Raw genomic sequence first — 24,311 nt, forward strand, 5'->3', positions numbered from 1 at the left:
AGGGAAACTATGTAACTTTAAGGGCTCCATTTATCATCATTTGGGGAATTCTCCTTTCTGTTCTCCTATCAGTTCTCCACAGGCTCTCCTTAGGAGAGGAGCACATGTGCGCCCAATTTATCATAAAAAGTAGTTTTTTCATAAAAAAGTAGTTTTTTCTCCATGGAGGAGCTGAGAGAGCTGGGGAGAACTAATGATTCAAATTTCTCCAGTCGGATTAGTATCTTCTCCTTATTTATCACTAAAAATAAGCAACTATTCTCATGGTCAATCATATATAAACCAATAGAAATCTTTATACAGCCTTCCTAGTAGCTTTGTTAACGCCCCTCTTCAGCAAACTTTCATATAAGAAAATAGATCTACATTTTCATTGTTTTTGTGCTTAAATTTTAGCGCTTTTTTATATCTTAATTTTTATGCCCCAATAGATATCATTTTTGTGCTCTGTTATATATTATTTTGGTGCTCCATTATATATTTTTTTTACTCCATCATAAATTATTATTGCACTCCAATAACCATTATTATTGTGCTTTGTTATATATAATGTTTGCACCTTGTAGAGCCCTTTTTTGTGTGTAACTGCTTCTACAACTGGTAGAGAATAGATATCTAATGCTGTTCTCCACTTTAACTATGGAGAACTTTAAGGTAGGAACTTGCAGGAGAACTTTCAGTCCTCCACAGGTGAATATAAATGATAAATTTGTAACTAGGGAGAATTGATTGAGGAGAACTATATGAAATACGACTAAAAAGATCTAATATAACCCTTTTTTTTGGGAGAACATTTTCTCCAAGGAGAGTTAGAACAGAGTAGGAGAATTTTACAGTCGAAACTTGCCCAATTTTAGGAGTATTTTTGAATGATAAATAGGAGAATTATTACTCATGAGAACTTATAGGAGAAAATATAGGAGAATTGGAATGAGAATAGAGCCCTAAGTGTCCTTAAAGATCACATTTTCCATTTCACAAATCATATAGGTTTGTTTATGCAAGTCCATCTACACGCCTGCCATTGTGGGTATGGTAGTTGGTAGCTTCCAGAAAGACACCTGGGCTTGGACTCTGTTATCAGTGCTATTTATTATTAGATGCTATGCTATGTCCAGCTTATATATGCTATAAATGTGTGATTGATTTGTGTCACTTAAAACTTCATAGTTTCCCTGAAGTACACAGAGCTAAATTTCTTTTGATATGCTCCATATCGGTAATATCAGTAAATTTCTGGCCGTTACAGATTATTTCAGAAATTCCAAATATCGGCCTTAATACTGGGCGCTCAGATAATCGGTCCGCCCCTAAGTTCTATCTGAATCGTGAAAAATGTGGGCGTTTCATGAACTTTTAAATGGATTACCTTTAGTAACTGTGAAATAAGCTATGCTCCAAGACATTAACACTGGAAAAAAGATGAACAGCCAAGAAATATCACTTGAAAGATGGGCACTATGAAAACAGGCAAGAATAGGTTTTTAGCATATCCAGGGTAAAGGAATTTCAAATGTCCAAAAAAAAAAATAATGACATAAAAAGTATCTCTGATGGTTAAGATAGTACTGGCGTAGAACTGTCCACGATACAAGGAGTAATGTATATATAATTATTAGGGATGGCAAACTAACGATTATTTTCGTAATCAATTAATCAGCCGATATATTTTTTTCGAATAACCCGACTAATAGAATACAAAAAAAAACATTTTTTCCTATATTTAAAATAAAATTCACATACTGAGTGTTCCAAATAATAAAATTCAGACTAAACTTTACAACTTTACATTTAACACAACTGTTTTGCCGCAATTTTTAAGCAGCAGAACAAATTTTTATAATTAAGCAAAACAAAACCGCTGAACGGTATCAAAAGAGGTAAGATACTAGAATGAGGTAGGAGCTATCATGTTTATAACATTCTGTATTCACTATCTCAGAAACTCTGCATTGAATCAAGCTGTATGAATGTCATCATGTCCCACCCCCCAAAAAAATAAAGATGTTTTGGGTACAAGGTGGTATTCAATGTGCACCTGCAATAATACAGTAATGCACTTCCCTGCAGTTGGCTCAGCTAGTGATGATATATAATATAAAGCTTTCTATGCAGAAGGGGTCAGCAGTACACTACAGAATAAAAGTTTGAACTGGTTATTAGTATGTACATTTTTGGTTTTTATGGCCAATGTGCATAACTTTTTACACTAATTATATTTGCATTGAATTAATTTTACTAAGGAACTGCGGTACACCCGATAATATTAGATGTGTGGCCTAGTTATTGTGTTATGTTACCTGCTGCACTATGTTACAAAATATTTAAATTTCTGTTTTGTTTAAGACAGTTTTAACATTGTATGCACTTACTCTGATTACATGTAATGAAATGAATTAAAATGAGTTTTATAAAGAAAAAAAGAAAGAGAAAAGTGTGCATTTTTGTGGTGCTGATGAAAGCAGACTCCCGTTTGAGGCTTGTAGATGGATTCTCATTTATCCCTTTGTCTCTCCTGGCACATGTCTGAGTATTTGTCAGGGTGTTTTCCAGGCATGCAGATCAGCTGCATCTGGCAGGGCACCCGGCACTCGCACAACTTCACTATCTTGTATTGTGTATTACACAGCTTACCCCTCCCCTTACCTGCCAAAAAACTTACTCCAGCCCGGGAGCCTCTGGTATAGAACACAGCTTAATTACAGTACTAAGCAGATACGCAAAACAAAGCAACAAGTGCCAGGATCCCAACTAGGGTTGCCACCCGTCCCTTAAAATACAGAACACTTATAAGTTACACATGCTGCAGGGTGTGCAGGGAAGAATATGAATAGTGCTGTCCAGAAACACAATACATGTTCCTCCCTGCACACCTGCAGCATGTGTAACTCTTAAGTGTCCAGGAAAACATGGCTGAGGTGGCAACCCTAATCCAAACACACTTCATGGTGTTTAATGTTTGTGTTTGTTTTACTTCGCTTCCGTGTACAGCCAATTACACGCTCCCCCTCCTATCACTGACGTCAGCGCACTGCCCGCAAGTGAACAGGTTTATTCCTGCACTGGACGCTGTGTAACATATAACTATTATCCAATCAAAGAGCTACGTGATTTTCTAGACAGAGAACAGTGTCTATGCGGTTTCCATTCCGGGACACTGCATTGCCCCAGAATGAAGGTGCCTGGGACCCGGGACAGAGTTGCAAAATGCGGGACTGTCCCGGGCAATCCGGGACATGTGGTCACCCTAAACTGTCCTGAAAAAGTGAAAAGTAAACATCTATAGCTGTCCTTTAGGCTAAGGGCCTAACCATAAAACACAATACCATGTGCAGGTAACTCAGTGGAGTGAATCAGCTGGTGCTGTGCACAGAGCAACTAATTGCAAACCAACTAATCGATTATGAGATTCTTTGACAACTATTTTCATAATCTATTATTATCGATTATATTGATTAGTTGTTGCAGCTCTATATATATGGTGTGTATATATATATATATATATATATATATATATATATATATATATATAATATTGTGTATGTGTGTATATATATATATATATATATATATATAAAATAATGTGTGTGTGTGTATATATATATATATATGTGTGTGTGTGTTTGTCTGTATATATATCGCTGAATGACCTGTGCCCCCCCCACAGTTATGCTTCATGTCTGCTCATTGCTGAGCTATTCTGCAGTGCATTTACAGATTATATAAGACGCTGTACAGTATTGAGATTTTTTTTATTTTATAAAACCAGTCCCTTCCTTTGTCAGACTATAACACAGATGCCTAGGCTACTTCTTGATGGTGTAGCTATCAATCAAAGTATTTGTAGATAACCACAGCCAAGGCCCATAAATAAAATATTAAAGCAATTTTTTTTCCCCAGTGCATATTTAGGCTTAATCCTGAGCAACATTTCTGCCTCTAGTCAGTTCTAACCAATACAACAGTTTTACTTTTTAAAACTGAAACAACTGAATTATTTTGTGCGCTGATGTAAAGATATTTTTGTGTAATAAAAAATGTTGCTACCTCATTGAATATACAGTATATACACACCTATTTCTTATACTATATTATTTTACAGTAATTGAGAAGGCACGTTACTTTGAATATTTACCAGGGAACACCTTTATAGTAGATGACAATTATTTTATAAATAAATTAGGAGAAAAATATTTCTAGCCATTAAAAATGTATATAGTTTAAAGAAAATGTGAAAATATGTATAAGAATGAAACAGTGTATAATTCATTATAACATATGTTGTGTTTATTACATAACGTTTACAATAGTGTGATACACATATACATTTTTGTACCTCTACTAAAAGCTGTCTGAAGATTCTGGTGAACGTATCAACCTGAGTGAGATTGTACATGTGGTTCCTGCACCTGAAGCAAAGGAGAAAGAAGAATTGCCTGAGTGGAGTGAGAAGGTAGCGCAAGGCATCCTGTCAGGTAAATATAGACATGTGTTCCTGGGTTTGCTAAATAGGTATTTCTCTTGTAAGATGTATCGAGTCCACGGATTCATCCATACTTATGGGATATTCTCCTTCCCTACAGGAAGTGACAGAGAGAGCACCCACAGCAGAGCTGTCCATATAGCTCCTCCCTTAGCTCCACCCCCCAGTCATTCTCTCTGCCTGCTTAACTGCTAGGAAGGGCAAAGGGAGTGTGGTGACAAAAATGTTAGTTTGGTGTTCTGACGAGACGCCATCAGATCCAATTCTGGTGTGCCCCATTGCTGAATCAATTGTTCAAACACCTCCGGATGGAGTTCCCACTCCCCCGGATGAAAAGTCTGACGACTTAGAAAATCTGCTTCCCAGTTCTCCACTCCTGGGATATAGATTGCTGATAGATGGCAAGAGTGAGCCTCTGCCCATTAAATTTTTTTGGTAACCTCTATCATCGCTAGAGAACTCTTTGTTCCCCCTGATGATTGATATATGCTACAGTCGTGATATTATCCGACTGGAATCTTATGAATCTGGCCGATGCCAGCTGAGGCCACGCCTGAAGTGCGTTGAATATCGCTCTCAGTTCTAGAATATTTATTGGGAGGAGAGCCTCCTCCTGAGTCCACAAACCCTGTGCTTTCAGGGAATTCCAGACTGCACCCCAGCCCAATAGGCTGGCGTCCGTCGTCACTATGACCCACGCTGGCCTGTGGAAACACATTCCCTTGGACAGATGATCCTGTGACAACCACCAAAGAAGAGAGTCTCTGGTCTCTTGATCCAGATTTATCTGAGGCGATAAATCTGCATAATCCCCATTCCACTGTTTGAGCATGCATAGTTGAAGTGGTCTGAGATGCAAGCGAGCAAACGGAACTACGCGCTAAAATGTCAAAACCTGAATTCTTCGCCGCTAATTTAGCCAATTGAAAAGCGTCATCTGTAATGAAATAATTAGCTAGCTTTAGAGCCCTAATTCTATCCAGAATATCATCTAATGGGGTCTCAACCTGAAGAGCCTCTTCCAGAGCCTCGAACCAAAAGGACGCTGCAGTAGTTACAGGAACAATGCACGCTATAGGTTGGAGAAGAAAACCTTGATGAACAAATATTTTCTGCAGGAGACCCTCTAATTTTTTTATCCATAGGATCTTTGAGAGCACAACTGTCCTCAATAGGTATAGTTGTACGCTTAGCCAGGGTAGAAATAGCTCCCTCCACCTTAGGGAGGGTCTGCCACGAGTCCCGCACGGCGTCTGATATGGGAAACATTTTCTTAAAAGTAGGAGGGGAAGCGAACGGAATACCTGGTCTATCCCACTCCTTAGTAACAATTTCCGAAATCCTCTTAGGGACCGGAAAAACATCAGTGTAGGCAGGAACCTCTAGGAATTTGTCCATTTTACACAATTTCTCTGGAACTACAATAGGGTCACAATCATCCAGAGTCGCTAAAACCTCCCTGAGCAATAAGTGGAGGTGTTCTAGTTTAAATTTAAAAGCATTCATATCTGAATCTGTCTGAGGGAACATATTTCCTGAATCAGAAATCTCTCCCTCAGCCAGCAAATCCCTCACTTCAGAACATTGCGAGGGTACATCGGATATGGCTAATAAAGCGTCAGAGGGCTCAGCGTTTGTTCTCACACCAGACCTACTGCGCTTCCCCCTGCAACCCAGGCAGCTTAGATAAAACCTCTGTGAGGGTAGTATTTATAACTGCGGCCATATCTTGCAGGGTGAAAGAATTAGACGCACTAGAAGTACTTGGCGTCGCTTGTGCGGGCGTTAACGGTTGTGACACTTGGGGATAATTAGATGGCATAACCTGATTCCCTTCTGACTGAGAATCATCCTGCAACATAATTTTAGTAGCTAAAATATGTTCTTTGCAATTTATTGACCTTTCAGTGCATGAGGGACACATTCTAGTGGAGGTTCCACAATGGCTTCTAAACATATTGAACATTGACTTTCCTCAATGTCAGACATGTTGAACAGGCTAGTAATGACTACAAACAAGCATGAAAACACTTATTTAGTGAAAAAAATAACAATCTTAAAAAACGGTACTGCTCCTTTAAGAGAAAAAAAGCAAACGCGTTCTGCAAAACAGCCTACACATGCACCAAATTTTTCAAAATTTTGTATGCAGACACAATATAAGTAGTTAAGATTGCCCCACAAGGAATTTTAACATTTAACCCCTTAATTTGCAAACTGGATTGAAAATAGGCCCAGATCCGAAAAAAACACACCAGCACCTTGCCACAGCCCTGCTGTGGCCCTACCTGCCCTCAGGGATAGTAAATGTGGGGGAAAAGCTTTGATTTGGCCCAAAACATACACCAGGGCCCTCAGAAGTTAGAGCTTGCTGCGAAAAACTAACTGCGCACCTGAGGCGCGAAAATAGGCCCCGCCCATCTCACTCGATGTCTCCACAGCCTCAAAGAACCGCACCAGAGCGGTTATAACAAGCCATGTGGGTTCTGAGATCCAAAAGTTAAGCCATGTGTGCCCTCAATAAAGTTGCCCAAAACGTTATTGCCCACAAAACGTTAAAGCACTCCCAAATCATAAAAATGTTTGCCCACAAACATTTACAACTCAGTGTCAACCATATTTGTAATTGGCCCCATATGCAAGCTAAGTAATGCCCTTCTTTTAGCTCTAGGATTACTGCTTACCCTTACCCTCCTGGGTATGTCAGCCTTTCTGAAATACACAGTCTCTCCAGAAAAATGACTGAACATACCTCACTGCTGCATAGCATGAAAACGTTCCTCACACTGAAGTTTCCTGTACTCCTCAGCCTCTCTGGGAACAGTAATGGATCTTAGTTACATATGCTAAGATCATCATCCTCCAGGCAGCAGTCTTCATTCATCTGCTGCCTGAGAGTAAATAGTACACACCGGTACCATTTAAAATAACAAACTCTTGCTTGAAGAAATTAATAACTAATATTTTATCACCTCTTTCACTTTACCCTTCCTAGTACTTAGCTCTTTGCCACTTACTGTTAGCAGGAGGACAATATCCCACAAGTAAAGGATGAATCCGTGGACTCGTCTTTCCTTTATAGAAGAAATATATATATATATATATATATATATATATATATATACACACACACATACTAAACCTAAATAGGAGTGCACGTGCATCATATTCGCCGTGTGCTTAAGGCTGTTTGATATATGTGGTTGCTGGCTCTGATCGCTACCTCTTATTATAGTACCGGGCCGTTTCTTGTGAAACTGCTAACATTGCTGATTGCTTTACTCTTACCAAGGCGCCAAATAGGCCACTCCCTGTACTACTTGCTCCGCCAATAGTGATCGAATATGCCTCATCAGCTGTGTAGCTACACACCGTGTTTAACAAGATCGATTACCTGTCATTTGTAGCATGGTCCTGTGATAAAACAGCTTACTTTGGTCAGGTTCAAACCACTATGACCAATAGTGCTGCACAGCTCCTTAAGTAGATACTAGCTGATTTTGCAATTTGATCGATGTGGAGTACGTGACTCACCTCTCATACTATCTAATAAATAAATACCAGGAACCTCGTCTCACTGAAGAACTTTGCCCTTTTGCTCATAACTATGGCCATGTCTTGTAAAGTAAATGAATTAGACGCATTAGAGGTACTTGGCGTCACTTGTGCGGGCGTTACTGGTTGTGACACTTGGGGAGAGCTAGATGCAGGACTTGGTATGCAGACCTGGTGGACATGTCATCTCTTCCACCATGGACTCTGCCACTGAGACAGGACCTTCTGATTCAAGGTCCGTTCCAGCATCCAAATCTAGTTTCTCTGCGACTGACTGCTTGGAGATTGAACGCTTGATCTTATCGAAGCGGGGGTTCTCTGAGTCAGTCATAGATACCTTGATTCAGGCTCGTAAGCCTGTCCCCAGGAAAATTTATCATAAGATATGGCGTAAATATCTTTATTGGTGCGAATCCAACGGCTACTCATGGGGTAAGATCAGGATTCCTAGGATTTTGTCCTTTCTCCAAGAAGGATTGGAGAAGGGGCTATCAGCTAGTTCCTTAAAGGGACAGATATCTGCTTTATCAATTCTACTGCACAAACGTCTGGCAGATGTTCCAGACGTTCAGTCGTTCTGTCAGGCTTTAGTTAGAATCAAGCCTGCGTTTAAACCTGTTGCTCCGCCATGGAGTTTGAATTTAGTTCTTAAAGTTCTTCAAGGGGTTCCGTTTGAACCTATGCATTCCATAGATATTAAGCTTCTATCTTGGAAAGTTCTGTTTTTTAGTTGCTATCTCTTCGGCTCAAAGAGTTTCTGAACTATCTGCATTGCAATGCGACTCGCCTTATCTTGTTTTCCATGCTGATAAGGTGGTTTTGCGTACCAAACCTGGATTCCTTCCTAAGCTTGTTACTAATAAGAATATTAATCAGGAAATTGTTGTTCCTTCTCTGTGTCCTAATCCTTCCTCTAAGAAGGAGCGTCTGTTACATAATTTGGACGTGGTTCGTGCCTTGAAGTTTTACTTGCAAGCAACCAAGGATTTCCGTCAAACATCTTCTCTGTTTGTGGTCTATTCTGGAAAACGTAGAGGTCAAAGAGCTACGGCTACCTATTTTTGGCTGAAAAGCATCATCCGTTTGGCATACGAGACTGCTGGACAGCAGCCTCCTGAAAGAATTACAGTACATTCCACTAAAGCGGTGGCTTCCACATGGGCTTTTAAAAACAATGTTTCTGTTGAACAGATTTGTAAGGCTGCGACTTGGTCTTCCCTTCATACCTTTTCAAAATTTTACAAATTTGATACTTTTGTAAAGTTCTTCAAGCAGTGGTGCCTTCTGTTTAGGCATCTGTCTTGTCCCTCCCGTTCATCCGTGTCCTGTAGTTTGGTATTGTATCCCACAAGTAAAGGATGAATCCGTGGACTCGTCGTATCTTATAGAAGAAAAGGAAATTTATGCTTACCTGATAAATCGATTTCTTTCATGATACGACGAGTCCATGGCCCGCCCTGTCAATTTAAGACAGATTATATTTTTTTATTTAAAACTTGTCACCTCTGCACCTTTTAGTTTCTCCTTTTTCTTCCTATACCTTGGGTCGAATGACTGGGGGGTGGAGTCAAGGGAGGCGCTATATAGACAGCTCTGCTGTGGTGTTCTTTGCCACTTCCTGTTAGCTGGAGGATAATATCCCACAAGTAAAGGATGAATCCGTGGACTCGTTGTATCCTAGAAGAAATCAATTTATCAGGTAAGCATAAATTTCCTTTTTGTTTGATTTTGTTTGATGCACTTGCACTCCTATTTCGGTTTAGTATGTATGTATATTATATATATATATATATATATATTGTTTGAACTTCCTGATTAACTGTAGGCTATAAATGGATAGGGATCACTGGTGTCACACAAAACATGTTTGATTGGTGCAAGGAGGGGAGGGGTGTGAGCCCCGTACCCAATAGCAGAACAAATGAGGGTTTTTAAACTGAAAATTGACAAACAGTTTTTAAGCAGGCTAGGAGTAAGACAGACACCGAAACCGGTCAGCCTTTGTTCATCTGTTTTTCTATTTTATCACTTTGTGTGTTTCTTACCCTGGGGTAATGATACCCTATTAATTTTGAATAAAGTTTACATTTTTTACCCTCTACTCTGGTGCTCCTGCAATACATTTTTTAAAATCTCTGCACCATTGAGAAAGCATAGAAAGCTGAAGAGGTCTCATGTGAAATCGAGCAAATGGAATTGCATCTGCAGCTGCAATCATAAGACCTAGAACTTCCCTACAAAGAGCACCGAGGGGAAAGAGAGAGACTGAAGGTTTAGACAAGTTGACACCAATTTTAACCTTCTCTGCTCTGTTAGAGAAAGACTTATGGACACTGAATCAATTTAAATCCACAAAAGTTACCTTTGTTTGAGGATCAAAAAACTTTTTGGAAAATTGATCATCCAACCATGTTGTTGAAGAAATAACAAGAGTAGGTTGGTGTGAGATTCTGCTAAAGGAAAAGACGGAGCTGGAACCAAGATATTGTTCAGGTATGGCAACACTGCAATACCATGAGTTCTGATCACATACAAAATGGCACCCATAACTTTTGTGAAAATTCTAGGAGCTGTAGCCAGACCAAATTTAGTAGAGCAACAAACTGAAAATGCTTGTCCAGAAAAGCAAACCTCAGAAACTGAAAATGTTCTCTGTGAATATGGAACATGAAGGTAAGCATTCTTTAAATCTATAATGGACGAAGGTAAGCATCCTTTAAATCTATTGTGGACATAAACTGACCTTGACTGAATGAAAGGAAGAATAGTCCAAATAGTTTCCATTTTGAAAGATAAAATCCTTACAGACTTTTTAAGAGCTTTCAGATCTAGAACTGGTCTGAAAATGCCTTTATTCTTTGGAACAATGAAGAGATTTGAATAAAATCCTATACCCTGTTCCTGCAAAGGAGTTGGAACAATCACTTCCCATATATTCCAGATCTGAGACAGACTGGAAAAAAGCTTGAGCTTTTACAGGATTCCTTAGAACATTGAACAAAATAAACTTCCTCTGGGTGGCCTTGTTCTGAATTCTATTTGATAACCCTGTGAAACTATATTCAGAAGCCAGGGATCTGCAAAAGACTGAAACCAAGCCTCCTGAAAGAGGCTTAACCTGCCCCCTACCAGAACTTCTGGATCGGGCCGCACCTTCATACAGATTTTGTAGTAGGCATAGATTTCTTATTGGCAGATAGAGGCACTGGTTCTAAGGGATCTCCAAAGGATTTTTCTCTCTGTTTCACAATTTTCCCAGAAGAATTCTGTCTGTATAGAGTAACATACAGACAGAACCCCTTTTTGGGAAGATTGTGAAATCACCTGTGGAGCCGCTTGTTTGATATTACTCTATACAGACAGAATTCTTCTGGGAAAATTGTGAAACAGAGAGAAAAATCCTTTGGAGATTCCTTAGAACCAGCACCTCTATCTGCCAATATACATCGTTTGTACAGCTTTGAGAGAGACTGTTTGAAAGGCAGCGGTTTTACCTAAAGGGAAGTAGCTATCCTATTGTATATTCTTTTTTTTGTTCTGTATATAGATTTCTTACCCTGCTTTGATTTGTTCAAGTTAGCACAAGGTCTGAGCCAGTGGTGCCTTGCTTTTAAGCAGAGGAATCAACCTTTCTTTCATGTAATTAGCAAGAGTCCATGAGCTAGTGACGTATGGGATATACATTCCTACCAGAGGGGCAAAGTTTCCCAAACCTCAAAATGCCTATAAATACACCCCTCACCACACCCACAATTCAGTTTTACAAACTTTGCCTCCTATGGAGGTGGTGAAGTAAGTTTGTGCTAGATTCTACGTTGATATGCGCTCCGCAGCAAGTTGGAGCCCGGTTTTCCTCTCAGCGTGCAGTGAATGTCAGAGGGATGTGAGGAGAGTATTGCCTATTTGAATGCAGTGATCTCCTTCTACGGGTCTATTTCATAGGTTCTCTGTTATCGGTCGTAGAGATTCATCTCTTACCTCCCTTTTCAGATCGACGCTATACTCTTATTTATATACCATTACCTCTGCTGATTTTCGTTTCAGTACTGGTTTGGCTTTCTACAAACATGTAGATGAGTGTCCTGGGGTAAGTAAATCTTATTTTCTGTGACACTCTAAGCTATGGTTGGGCACTTTATTTATAAAGTTCTAAATATATGTATTCAAACATTTATTTGCCTTGACTCAGGATGTTCAACATTCCTTATTTTCAGACAGTCAGTTTCATATTTGGGATAATGCATTTGAATCAATTTTTTTTCTTCCCTTAAAATTTGACTCTTTTTTCCCTGTGGGCTGTTAGGCTCGCGGGGGCTGAAAATGCTTCATTTTATTGCGTCATTCTTGGCGCGGACCTTTTTGGCGCAAAAAATCTTTTCTGTTTCCGGCGTCATACGTGTCGCCGGAAGTTGCGTCATTTTTTACGTCCTTTTGCGCCAAAAATGTCGGCGTTCCGGATGTGGCGTCATTTTTGGCGCCAAAAAGCATTTAGGCGCCAAATAATGTGGGCGTCTTATTTGGCGCTAAAAAATATGGGCGTCGCTTTTGTCTCCACATTATTTCAGTCTCATTTTTTCTTTGCTTCTGGTTACTAGAAGCTTGTTTTTTGGCATTTTTTCCCATTCCTGAAACTGTCATTTAAGGAATTTGATCAATTTTGCTTTATATGTTGTTTTTTCTCTTACATATTGCAAGATGTCTCACGTTGCATCTGAGTCAGAAGATACTACAGGAAAATCGCTGTCTAGTGCTGGAGCTACCAAAGCTAAGTGTATCTGCTGTAAACTTTTGGTAGCTATTCCTCCGGCTGTTGTTTGTATTAATTGTCATGACAAACTTGTTAAAGCAGATAATATTTCCTTTAGTAATGTACCATTGCCTGTTGCAGTTCCTTCAACATCTAAGGTGCAGAATGTTCCTGATAACATAAGAGATTTTGTTTCTGAATCCATCAAGAAGGCTATGTCTGTTATTTCTCCTTCTAGTAAACATAAAAAATCTTTTAAAACTTCTCTCTTTACAGATAAATTTTTAAATGAACATCATCATTCTGATTCTGATGACTCTTCTGGTTCAGAGGATTCTGTCTCAGAGATTGATGCTGATAAATCTTCATATTTATTTAAAATGGAATTTATTCGTTCTTTACTTAAAGAAGTACTAATTGCTTTAGAAATAGAGGATTCTGGTCCTCTTGATACTAATTCTAAACGTTTAGATAAGGTATTTAAATCTCCTGTGGTTATTCCAGAAGTTTTTCCTGTTCCTAATGCTATTTCTGAAGTAATTTCCAGAGAATGGGATAAATTGGGTAATTCATTTACTCCTTCTAAACGTTTTAAGCAATTATATCCTGTGCCGTCTGACAGATTAGAATTTTGGGACAAAATCCCTAAAGTTGATGGGGCTATTTCTACCCTTGCTAAACGTACTACTATTCCTACGTCAGATGGTACTTCGTTTAAGGATCCTTTAGATAGGAAAATTGGATCCTTTCTAAGAAAAGCTTATCTGTGTTCAGGTAATCTTCTTAGACCTGCTATATCATTGGCTGATGTTGCTGCAGCTTCAACTTTTTGGTTGGAGACTTTAGCGCAACAAGTAACAGATCATGATTCTCATAATATTATTATTCTTCTTCAGCATGCTAATAATTTTATCTGTGATGCCATTTTTGATATTATCAGAGTTGATGTCAGGTTTATGTCTCTAGCTATTTTAGCTAGAAGAGCTTTATGGCTTAAAACTTGGAATGCTGATATGGCTTCCATTTCTTTCCAGGGTAACAAATTATTTGGTTCTCAGTTGGATTCTATTATCTCAACTGTTACTGGTGGGAAAGGAACTTTTTTTACCACAGGATAAAAAATCTAAGGGTAAAAACAGGGCTAATAATCGTTTTCGTTCCTTTCGTTTCAACAAAGAACAAAAGCCTGATCCTTCATCCTCAGGAGCAGTTTCAGTTTGGAAACCATCTCCAGTCTGGAATAAATCCAAGCCTTCTAGAAAGGCAAAGCCTGCTTCTAAGTCCACATGAAGGTGCGGCCCTCATTCCAGCTCAGCTGGTAGGGGGCAGGTTACGTTTTTTCAAAGAAATTTGGATCAATTCTGTTCACAATCTTTGGATTCAGAACATTGTTTCAGAAGGGTACAGAATTGGTTTCAAGATGAGACCTCCTGCAAAGAGATTTTTTCTTTCCCGTGTCCCAGTAAATCCAGTGAAAGCTCAAGCATTTCTGAATTGTGTTTCAGATCTAGAGTTGGCTGGAGTAATTATGCCAGTTCCAGTTCTGGAACAGGGGATGGGGTTTTATTCAAATCTCTTCATTGTACCAAAGAAGGAGAATTCCTTCAGACCAGTTCTGGATCTAAAAATATTGAATCGTTATGTAAGGATACCAACCTTCAAAATGGTAACTGTAAGGACTATCTTGCCTTTTGTTCAGCAAGGGCATTATATGTCCACAATAGATTTACAGGATGCTTATCTGCATATTCCGATTCATCCAGATCATTATCAGTTCCTGAGATTCTCTTTTCTGGACAAGCATTACCAGTTTGTGGCTCTGCCGTTTGGCCTAGCTACAGCTCCAAGAATTTTTACAAAGGTTCTCGGTGCCCTTCTGTCTGTAATCAGAGAACAGGGTATTGTGGTATTTCCTTATTTGGACGATATCTTGGTACTTGCTCAGTCTTTACATTTAGCAGAATCTCATACGAATCGACTTTTGTTGTTTCTTCAAGATCATGGTTGGAGGATCAATTCACCAAAAAGTTAATTGATTCCTCAGACAAGGGTAACCTTTCTGGGTTTCCAGATAGATTCAGTGTCCATGACTCTGTCTTTAACAGACAAGAGACGTCTAAAATTGATTTCGGCTTGTCGAAACCTTCAGTCACAATCATTCCCTTCGGTAGCCTTATGCATGGAAATTCTAGGTCTTATGACTGCTGCATCGGACGCGATCCCCTTTGCTCGTTTTCACATGCGACCTCTTCAGCTCTGTATGCTGAATCAATGGTGCAAGGATTACACAAAGATATCTCAATTAATATCTTTAAAACCGATTGTACGACACTCTCTAACGTGGTGGACAGATCACCATCGTTTAATTCAGGGGGCTTCTTTTGTGCTTCCGACCTGGACTGTAATTTCAACAGATGCAAGTCTCACAGGTTGGGGAGCTGTGTGGGGATCTCTGACGGCACAAGGAGTTTGGGAATCTCAGGAGGTGAGATTACCGATCAATATTTTGGAACTCCGTGCAATTTTCAGAGCTCTTCAGTCTTGGCCTCTTCTGAAGAGAGAATCGTTCATTTGTTTTCAGACAGACAATGTCACAACTGTGGCATACATCAATCATCAAGGAGGGACTCACAGTCCTCTGGCTATGAAAGAAGTATCTCGAATTCTGGTTTGGGCGGAATCCAGCTCCTGTCTAATCTCTGCGGTTCATATCCCAGGTATAGACAATTGGGAAGCGGATTATCTCAGTCGCCAAACGTTGCATCCGGGCGAATGGTCTCTTCACCCAGAGGTATTTCTTCAGATTGTTCAAATGTGGGAGCTTCCAGAAATAGATCTGATGGCGTCTCATCTAAACAAGAAACTTCCCAGGTATCTGTCCAGATCCCGGGATCCTCAGGCGGAAGCAGTGGATGCATTATCACTTCCTTGGAAGTATCATCCTGCTTATATCTTTCCGCCTCTAGTTCTTCTTCCAAGAGTAATCTCCACGATTCTGAAGGAATGCTCGTTTGTTCTGCTGGTAGCTCCGGCATGGCCTCACAGGTTTTGGTATGCGGATCTTGTCCGGATGGCCTCTTGCCATCCGTGGACTCTTCCGCTACGACAAGACCTTCTGTCGCAAGGTCCTTTTTTCCATCAGGATCTCAAATCCTTAAATTTAAAGGTATGGAGATTGAACGCTTGATTCTTGGTCAAAGAGGTTTCTCTGACTCTGTGATTAATACTATGTTACAGGCTCGTAAATCTGTATCCAGAGAGATATATTATAGAGTCTGGAAGACTTATATTTCTTGGTGTCTTTCTCATCATTTTTCTTGGCATTCTTTTAGAATTCCGAGAATTTTACAGTTTCTTCAGGATGGTTTAGATAAAGGTTTATCCGCAAGTTCTTTGAAAGGACAAATCTCTGCTCTTTCTGTTCTTTTTCACAGAAAGATTGCTAATCTTCCTGATATTCATTGTTTTGTACAAGCTTTGGTTCGTATAAAACCTGTCATTAAGTCAATTTCTCCTCCTTGGAGTTTGAATTTGGTTCTGGGGGCTCTTCAAGCTCCTCCGTTTGAACCTATGCATTCATTGGACATTAAATTACTTTCTTGGAAAGTTTTGTTCCTTTTGGCAATCTCTTCTGCCAGAAGAGTTTCTGAATTATCTGCTCTTTCTTGTGAGTCTCCATTTCTGATTTTTCATCAGGATAAGGCAGTGTTGCGAACTTCTTTTGAATTTTTACCTAAAGTTGTGAATTCCAACAACATTAGTAGAGAAATTGTGGTTCCTTCATTATGTCCTAATCCTAAGAATTCTAAGGAGAAATTGTTGCATTCTTTGGATGTTGTTAGAGCTTTGAAATATTATGTTGAAGCTACTAAGTCTTTCCGAAAGACTTCTAGTCTATTTGTTATCTTTTCCGGTTCTAGAAAAGGCCAGAAAGCTTCTGCCATTTCTTTGGCATCTTGGTTGAAATCTTTAATTCATCATGCCTATGTCGAGTCGGGTAAAATTCCGCCTCAAAGGATTACAGCTCATTCTACTAGGTCAGTTTCTACTTCCTGGGCGTTTAGGAATGAAGCTTCGGTTGATCAGATTTGCAAAGCAGCAACTTGGTCCTCTTTGCATACTTTTACTAAATTCTACCATTTTGATGTATTTTCTTCTTCTGAAGCAGTTTTTGGTAGAAAAGTACTTCAGGCAGCGGTTTCAGTTTGAATCTTCTGTTTATGTTTTTCATTAAACTTTATTTTGGGTGTGGATTATTTTCAGCAGGAATTGGCTGTCTTTATTTTATCCCTCCCTCTCTAGTGACTCTTGCGTGGAAAGATCCACATCTTGGGTAGTCATTATCCCATACGTCACTAGCTCATGGACTCTTGCTAATTACATGAAAGAAAACATAATTTATGTAAGAACTTACCTGATAAATTCATTTCTTTCATATTAGCAAGAGTCCATGAGGCCCGCCCTTTTTTTGTGGTGGTTATGATTTTTGTATAAAGCACAATTATTCCAATTCCTTATTTTATATGCTTTCGCACTTTTTTATCACCCCACTTCTTGGCTATTCGTTAAACTGAATTGTGGGTGTGGTGAGGGGTGTATTTATAGGCATTTTGAGGTTTGGGAAACTTTGCCCCTCCTGGTAGGAATGTATATCCCATACGTCACTAGCTCATGGACTCTTGCTAATATGAAAGAAATGAATTTATCAGGTAAGTTCTTACATAAATTATGTTTTTGTTCCTTATTCTGATGAAAGGAATGCAAACAATAAGAAGCTTTAGATTTCCCTCTAGGATTTTTGTCCTGATGAAGAAAAACCCTTTACCTCCAGTAACAGTAGATACTGTAGAATCTAAATCAGAACCAAACGGTTTCTTTCCCCGAAAGGAAAGAGATAAGAATTGGATTTTGTATGCATCCCTGAACAGTCTTTAGGGAGCACTTGAAACGTTTAAAACTAGGGAGAGTCTTGTGGAGCAAGGCAGAGAGTTCCGCAAAATAGGGGCCAGTCTGGAGAAGTCCTGTAGACGGGAATGTGAGGTGGTAACAAGAGAGGAGGAGGTTGTGAGCAGAGATAAGGGGATGGGAGGCAGAGTATCTGGAGACAAGGTCTGAGATATAGGGGCAGGCAGTGCAGTTGATGGCCTTTTATGTCAGAGTCAAAATTTTGTGTTTACTTCTGGAGGCTAGAGAAGCCAGTAAAAGGATTGGCAGAGAGATGCAGCAGATGAAGAGCGACGTGTAAGGAGATGAGCCTTGCAGAGGCATTCATTATGGGTTGTAAAAGAGCTAGACGGCAGCTAGGGAGAGGATGGAGTTGCAGTAGTTAAGGCCGGAAAGGATAAGAGTGGATTAAAATCTTAGTTGTGTCTTGTGTAAAGAAATGTCGAATTTGAGAGATTTTTTTTTAAGGTGGAAGCAGCAGGAATTGGCCAAAGACTGAATGTGAGGAGTATAAGAAATATCTGATTCAAGAGTGACCCCAAGACATCAGGCTTGTGGGCTTGGGGTAATGATGGATCTATCGACAGTTATAGAAAAATGGGGGGTGGAGATTTTGGATAAAGGGGGAAAAATAATGAGCTTAGTTTTGGAGAGATTTAGCTTTAGGTAGTGAGAGGACATCCAGAATGAGATATGAAAAAGACAATTAGTGCCACGCGTTAGCAAGGAAGGAGATAGGGAGGGGAGTAGCTGTGAGGGGATGGGACAGGTATTGAGGTGCGAGCACAGTATAAGGGCAGAAATGTCTTCCTCAGTAAAAGGATCGAAAGAGCTGAATGGCTTTGTGGGTTTTGGATGATTGCGAGCTTTTAAGGGGGTTGGAGATTGGTAGTATGTTGAGAGATGATTTTGTTTCTGATGGAATAAATTTTGTTAAAGAAAATATTAAATAAAATAAAAGCTAAAGGTACAAATATTCTTTGAGTGTGAACCTAAAATGTTAATATTAACTGTAAGATTTTCCCCCCCAGATTGAATATATATTAATTTCCCCTAAAAGAAAAAAAAAAAATTCTGGTATTACTTGACAATCATTGTAGATGGTTCTTCCCTAATGCATTTCTCTGAGTAACTAAACATTATATCAAAAATGCTTTCACAAACTACATTGTAATTACTATGTCATAACGTACACAGAATTATGCACGTAAGCTGCGTTTTACTCTAATAAATCTATTGTATATATATATTTATTTATTTTATTCATTAGGTAAGATTTATTATTTTCTTCTTACTTGGTTAAAAAATACAAATGCCAAACTTGAAAGATGAAACTTTTTTTTTTCTTTCTTCAGGGGCTTCTTGGTTGAGCTGGGGTCTAGTAAAAGGAGCAGAGCTGACAGAAAAAGCCATACACAAAGGTGCTACAAAATTAAGAGAACATATTCAACCCGATGAACGGCCCATGGAGGTCAATCCGACTGTGGCTAAAGGACTGAATGTAGCAAAGCAGGCAACAGGTGGCGCTGTTAAAGTCAGCCAGTTTTTGGGTAAGCTTGTACTTATGTACACATATTAAAATGTAGGAACTGACTTTTTTTTGCTGTAATTTATGTATAGAACTAGTTTAAATTATTAACTATATTTTATACTTTAAAGAAACATTTCTAATTTCATGCTTATGAAGGTGTGGGTGATGTGTCTCCGTCCCCCAATTTAGATGCTGTCTTTATCTACCAGTGTTCAACTGACACTGAAGTAAATTTGTGGACTGACTTGTACCTCTTGTTAGTTTCAATATTAATTTAAACAACATAAAATATATTCACATGAAAAAGACAGCATGTTTAGCTTGTACTCTCTGAAATGAATGGTGAATGTAGTTTCAATTTAATGTTCCTAAAATGTTTCTATCATGATTCAGATAGAGCATTACATTTTCCAATTTACTTCTATAAAATTTTCTTTATTCTTGGTATTCTTTGGTGAAAGAGCAACGATGCACTACTAGGAGTTAGCTGAACACATAGGGCGAGCCAAAGACAAGATATCTATATGTAGTCCCTTTAAGATTATCTCCTCCACCCAACATGGTGCAGCTTATTTTATTTTTTTTTATTTTTTTTTACAGGCTGATGGTACAGCCAGTCACAAGCCTAGCTTATGCTCTTATTGAAATTTTGCGCTATAGATTTTGATAGGGGCTCGCTAGGCTTGTCACTGGCTGCAGCACCAGCCGGTCAAAAAACAAAACTTCACCATCACCCAGTTGTGCACTAAACCCGGTGCGTAAATAACGCTAAAGATTCCATAGCGCTGCTATTACAAGTTACAAAAAACCTTCTTGTGTTGTGCGGTATGGTGCGATAAGTTCCATATGGCACAAAAGCCAAGTCCTGATTTGACTTGCTCATGCACGTTTTCCCCCATAGACATCAATTGAGAAAAAGTGTTAGAAAAAAAACAAACACTGCTATCGCTATAACGCATTCCCCATTGATGTCTATTGAGACAAGAATTGTTTTTATAAAGCTAACACCCTAGCATAAACCCCTAGTCTAAATACCCCTAATCCGCCGCCCCCCCGACATCGCCGACACTAAATAAAGTTATTAACCCCTAAACCAACGCCCCCTGACATCGCCGACACTAAATGAAGTTATTAACCCCTAATCCGCCACCCCCGCATAGAAAATACTAAACTAAACCTATTAACCCCTAAATCGCCAAACACCACATCGCAAATAATAAACTAAACCTATTAACCCCTAAACCGCCAAACACCCACATCTCGACAAACAAAAACAAAAAATAAAAAAATAATAATCAAAATTATCCAAAAAAAATAAAAAATTTACCTAATCTAATACCCCTATAAAAACAAAAAAGCCAACCCAAAATAAAAAAAACCCTAATCTAACAATAAACTACCAATAGCCATTAAAAGGGCCTTTTGTAGGGCAAAAAATCAGCTATTTTTTGGAAAAAAAAAATTACAAAGTCCCCCCTAACAATACAACCCCCCACCCAAACACCCAAAATAAAAAAAAACCTAACTAAAATAAACCTAAGCTACCTATTGCCCAAAAAGGGGCAATTGTATGGGCATTGCCCTTAAAAGGGCAATCCGCTCTTTTGCTGCCCAATAAAAAATAAACACCCCAAAAAAATAAAATAACACTAACCCCGACAAATGTACTTACCATTCCTGAAGTCAAGCGGTGAAGGTCTTTTTCCAGACGGATTCATCTTCATCCAGCGCAGGGCCATCTTCTTTCTTCATCCGTGGCGCGGTGTTTTGGCGGTTTAGGGTTTAATAGGTTTAGGTTAGTATTTTTGCGATGTGGGTGGGCGGCGGTTTAGGGGTTAATAGTTTTATTTTGGTGTTAGCGATGTGGGGAGACGGCAGATTAGAGGTTAATACTTTAATTTAGTGTTGGCAATGTGGGTGGGTGGGCAGCGGATTAGGGGTTAATTGGTTTATTATAGTATTAGTTATGCCGGGGGTCGGCGGTTTAGGGGTTAATAGGTTTATTTTAGTAGTAGCGATGTGGGGGGTCAGCAGTTTAGGGGTTAATAGGTTTATTTAGTGTTGGTGGGGTTAATACTTTCATTTAGGTAGTCGCGATGTGGGTGGGCGGCGGATTAGGGGTTAATAGGTTTATTATAGTATTTGCGATGCGGAGGGTTGTCGGTTTAGGGGTTAATAAGTAGTTTATGGGTGTTAGTGTACTTTGTAACATTTTTGTTATGAGTTTTGTAAAACATTTTTGTTTTGAAAAATCCATAACTTACTGGTCTTTGATAGCGGAATGGATCGTTGCGGTATAAGCTGTAATGCTAGCGGAATAGCCGAACCGCACAACCTGTAATACGGGTATGCTGAAAATTCCACACTCAAAAGCCATTTTTTGAGTGCGGAATGGAGAGTTGCAGTATAGGCTAAAGCGCTAACGGTATAGCTGTACCGCCGCCACTTGTAATACAGGTGAGCTGGCTATTCCGCTCGTAAAGGCCAATTTTTCAGCGGTATAGCCATACCGCACAACTTGCAATCTAGGTCCATGTTGGGTGAAGGAGTCAATCTTACAGGGGCTATATATACTGTACAAAAATACATTTTAAAACCGCTTTTATAAAATTATTTTAATTAGCCAAATCTGCTGGACTTATAGCACATTTGCTGAAGCTAAAATTTAGTATAGCTTTATTATTAGTAATTTTACTGGTTATTTTATTTCTTTAAAAGCTGTAAAATGCATGTTTTGTTTATAAAACGTTTTTTTTTTAACGTGATATTCAGTGAATCCAGACATACTATATGCATAAAGAAGTTTTGATCAAAGCCCATGTTTAATGATAAACACATCTTGCCCGTCCTTTTTCCTCAGTGGATGGGGTGTGTGCCATTGCAAGCTGTGTGGGCAGGGAGCTAGCGCCACACGTAAAGAAGCATGGCGGTAAGTTAGTTCCAGAAGCGCTGAAGAAAGATAAAGATGGCAAGTCCACACTTGATGGAGCCATGGTGGTGGCCGCCAGTGGAGTACAAGGTAAGGAAAGAAACTTCTCTTCTATTCTTCTTTGTGCATTTTTATTTGCCCTCGTAAAACAATATTGCTCCATTTTACAGGATTTGCAACAGTCTGGCAGGGCTTGGAGTATGCAGCAAAGAACATCACTAAAGGTGTTGCAACAGAGACTGTACAGACTGTCAAATATAAGTAAGTTATTTTCTTAAGCGGTCCTCACTATATACAATCACAAATAACAGAGATTAAACAGCCATCATTTTATGTCTTTCAAGTGTATAGAAGTCATGTTTGTGTTGTATTAATATGTATATATGAGTAGGGTACAATGATACTGATTCATGGTGAAAACTTATACACAACACAGACTTAACAAAATAAATTAATAAAGGAGGAGGAGAACCCTGCTCCAAACAGCTCACAGTCAATACAGAATCCACAACAGCCCCTATTCTAGGGGGATCTTGTGGTCTGTTTAGTTCCATTAGTTACCTATGCATCATCCCATACAAATAATAGTCTGGTCTTTTCTTCTGAATTGCTTTCCTATCTGTTAACTCTTTAAAGTAATAACTTGTCTAAGGTTTTGATAATGAGTGAATCATTTTTCACTTTGCAGTGTTCATCTTTATATAGCTCTTACTTGGTCTGTTCCACTTGTTATATTTTTATATTGTGTTTTGTATGTTTTATACCTCTAGGGATTTTAAAGCAATTTCAGCTTTTATGAAAAGACAAACCATCCCTTTTAAACTTTTTAGGAAAATGACATAAATATTTTCAACTAAAAGAACATATGGAACTCCCCTGGTAACCGCCATTAACTAGAACAATATCTTTTTAGGGCTAGATTACGAGTGGAGTGCTAACTAGCGCGCAAGAGATATGGGGCATTTATCGGCTTTTTGTGCACAACAGAATTAGCGCGTATTACAAGTTGAAGCGTGTGTGTGTAAAATGTGTGATATATATATATGTGTGTGTGTGTGTTTACTGACATATATACACATATAAACACATAAATACATATGTGTGTATGTATGTATATATTATATATATATATGTGTGTGTGTGTGTATGTGTTTACTGACATATATACACATATAAACACATAAATACATATGTGTGTGTATGTATGTATGTATGTATATATATATATATATATATATATATATATATATATGTGTGTGTGTGTATGTGTTTACTGACATATATACACATATAAACACATAAATACATGTGTGTGTGTATGTATGTATATATATATATATATTTGTGTGTGTTTACTGACATATATACACATAAATACATATGTGTGTATGTATGTATATATATATGTGTGTGTATGTGTTTACTGACATATATACACATATAAACACATAAATACATGTGTGTATGTATGTATGTATATATATATTTGTGTGTGTTTACTGACATATATACACATAAACACATAAATACATATGTATGTATGTGTGTATATATATATATATATATATATATATATATATATATATATATATATATATATATATATATATATATATATATATATATATTTATACATACACACAGTGGATATAAAAAGTCTACACAGCCCTGTTAAAATGTCAGGTTTCTGTGATGTAAAAAAATGAGACAAAGATAAATCATTTCAGAACTTTTTCCACCTGTGACCTATAAACTGTACAACTCAATTGAAAAACAAACTGAAATATTTTAGGTAAAGGGAAATAAAAATAAAAAACTAAAATAATATGGTTGCATAAGTGTGAACACCCTTAAACTAATACTTTATTGAAACACCTTTTGATTTTATTACAGCACTCAGTCTTTTTGGGTATGAGTTTTTCAGCATGGCACATCTTGACTTGGCAAGATTTGCCCACTCTTCTTTGCAAAAACACTCTAAATCTGTCAGAATGTGGGCATCTCCTGTGCACAGCCCTCTTCAGTTCACCCCACAGATTTTGAATTGGATTCAGGTCTGGGCTCTGGCCGGGCCATCCCAAAACTTTAATCTTCTTCAGGTGAAGCCATTTCTTTGTTGATT

At 38.5% G+C, this 24,311-nt stretch overlaps 1 protein-coding gene across 1 annotated transcript in view; it reads left to right on the top strand.

Moving 5' to 3' along the window:
* Positions 1-22,454, top strand: part of SPART (spartin) — a 34,298-nt gene extending 11,844 nt beyond the window's left edge. The window contains 4 exon segments of the mRNA XM_053708440.1: positions 4,349-4,475; positions 19,085-19,279; positions 22,121-22,279; positions 22,360-22,454. Of these exon segments, the coding sequence (XP_053564415.1) occupies positions 4,349-4,475; positions 19,085-19,279; positions 22,121-22,279; positions 22,360-22,454 (576 nt within the window).
* The last annotated feature ends 1,857 nt before the right edge of the window (positions 22,455-24,311 follow it).

Source organism: Bombina bombina, chromosome 3, assembly GCF_027579735.1.
Source record: "Bombina bombina isolate aBomBom1 chromosome 3, aBomBom1.pri, whole genome shotgun sequence".
NCBI classification, from domain to species: domain Eukaryota; kingdom Metazoa; phylum Chordata; class Amphibia; order Anura; family Bombinatoridae; genus Bombina; species Bombina bombina.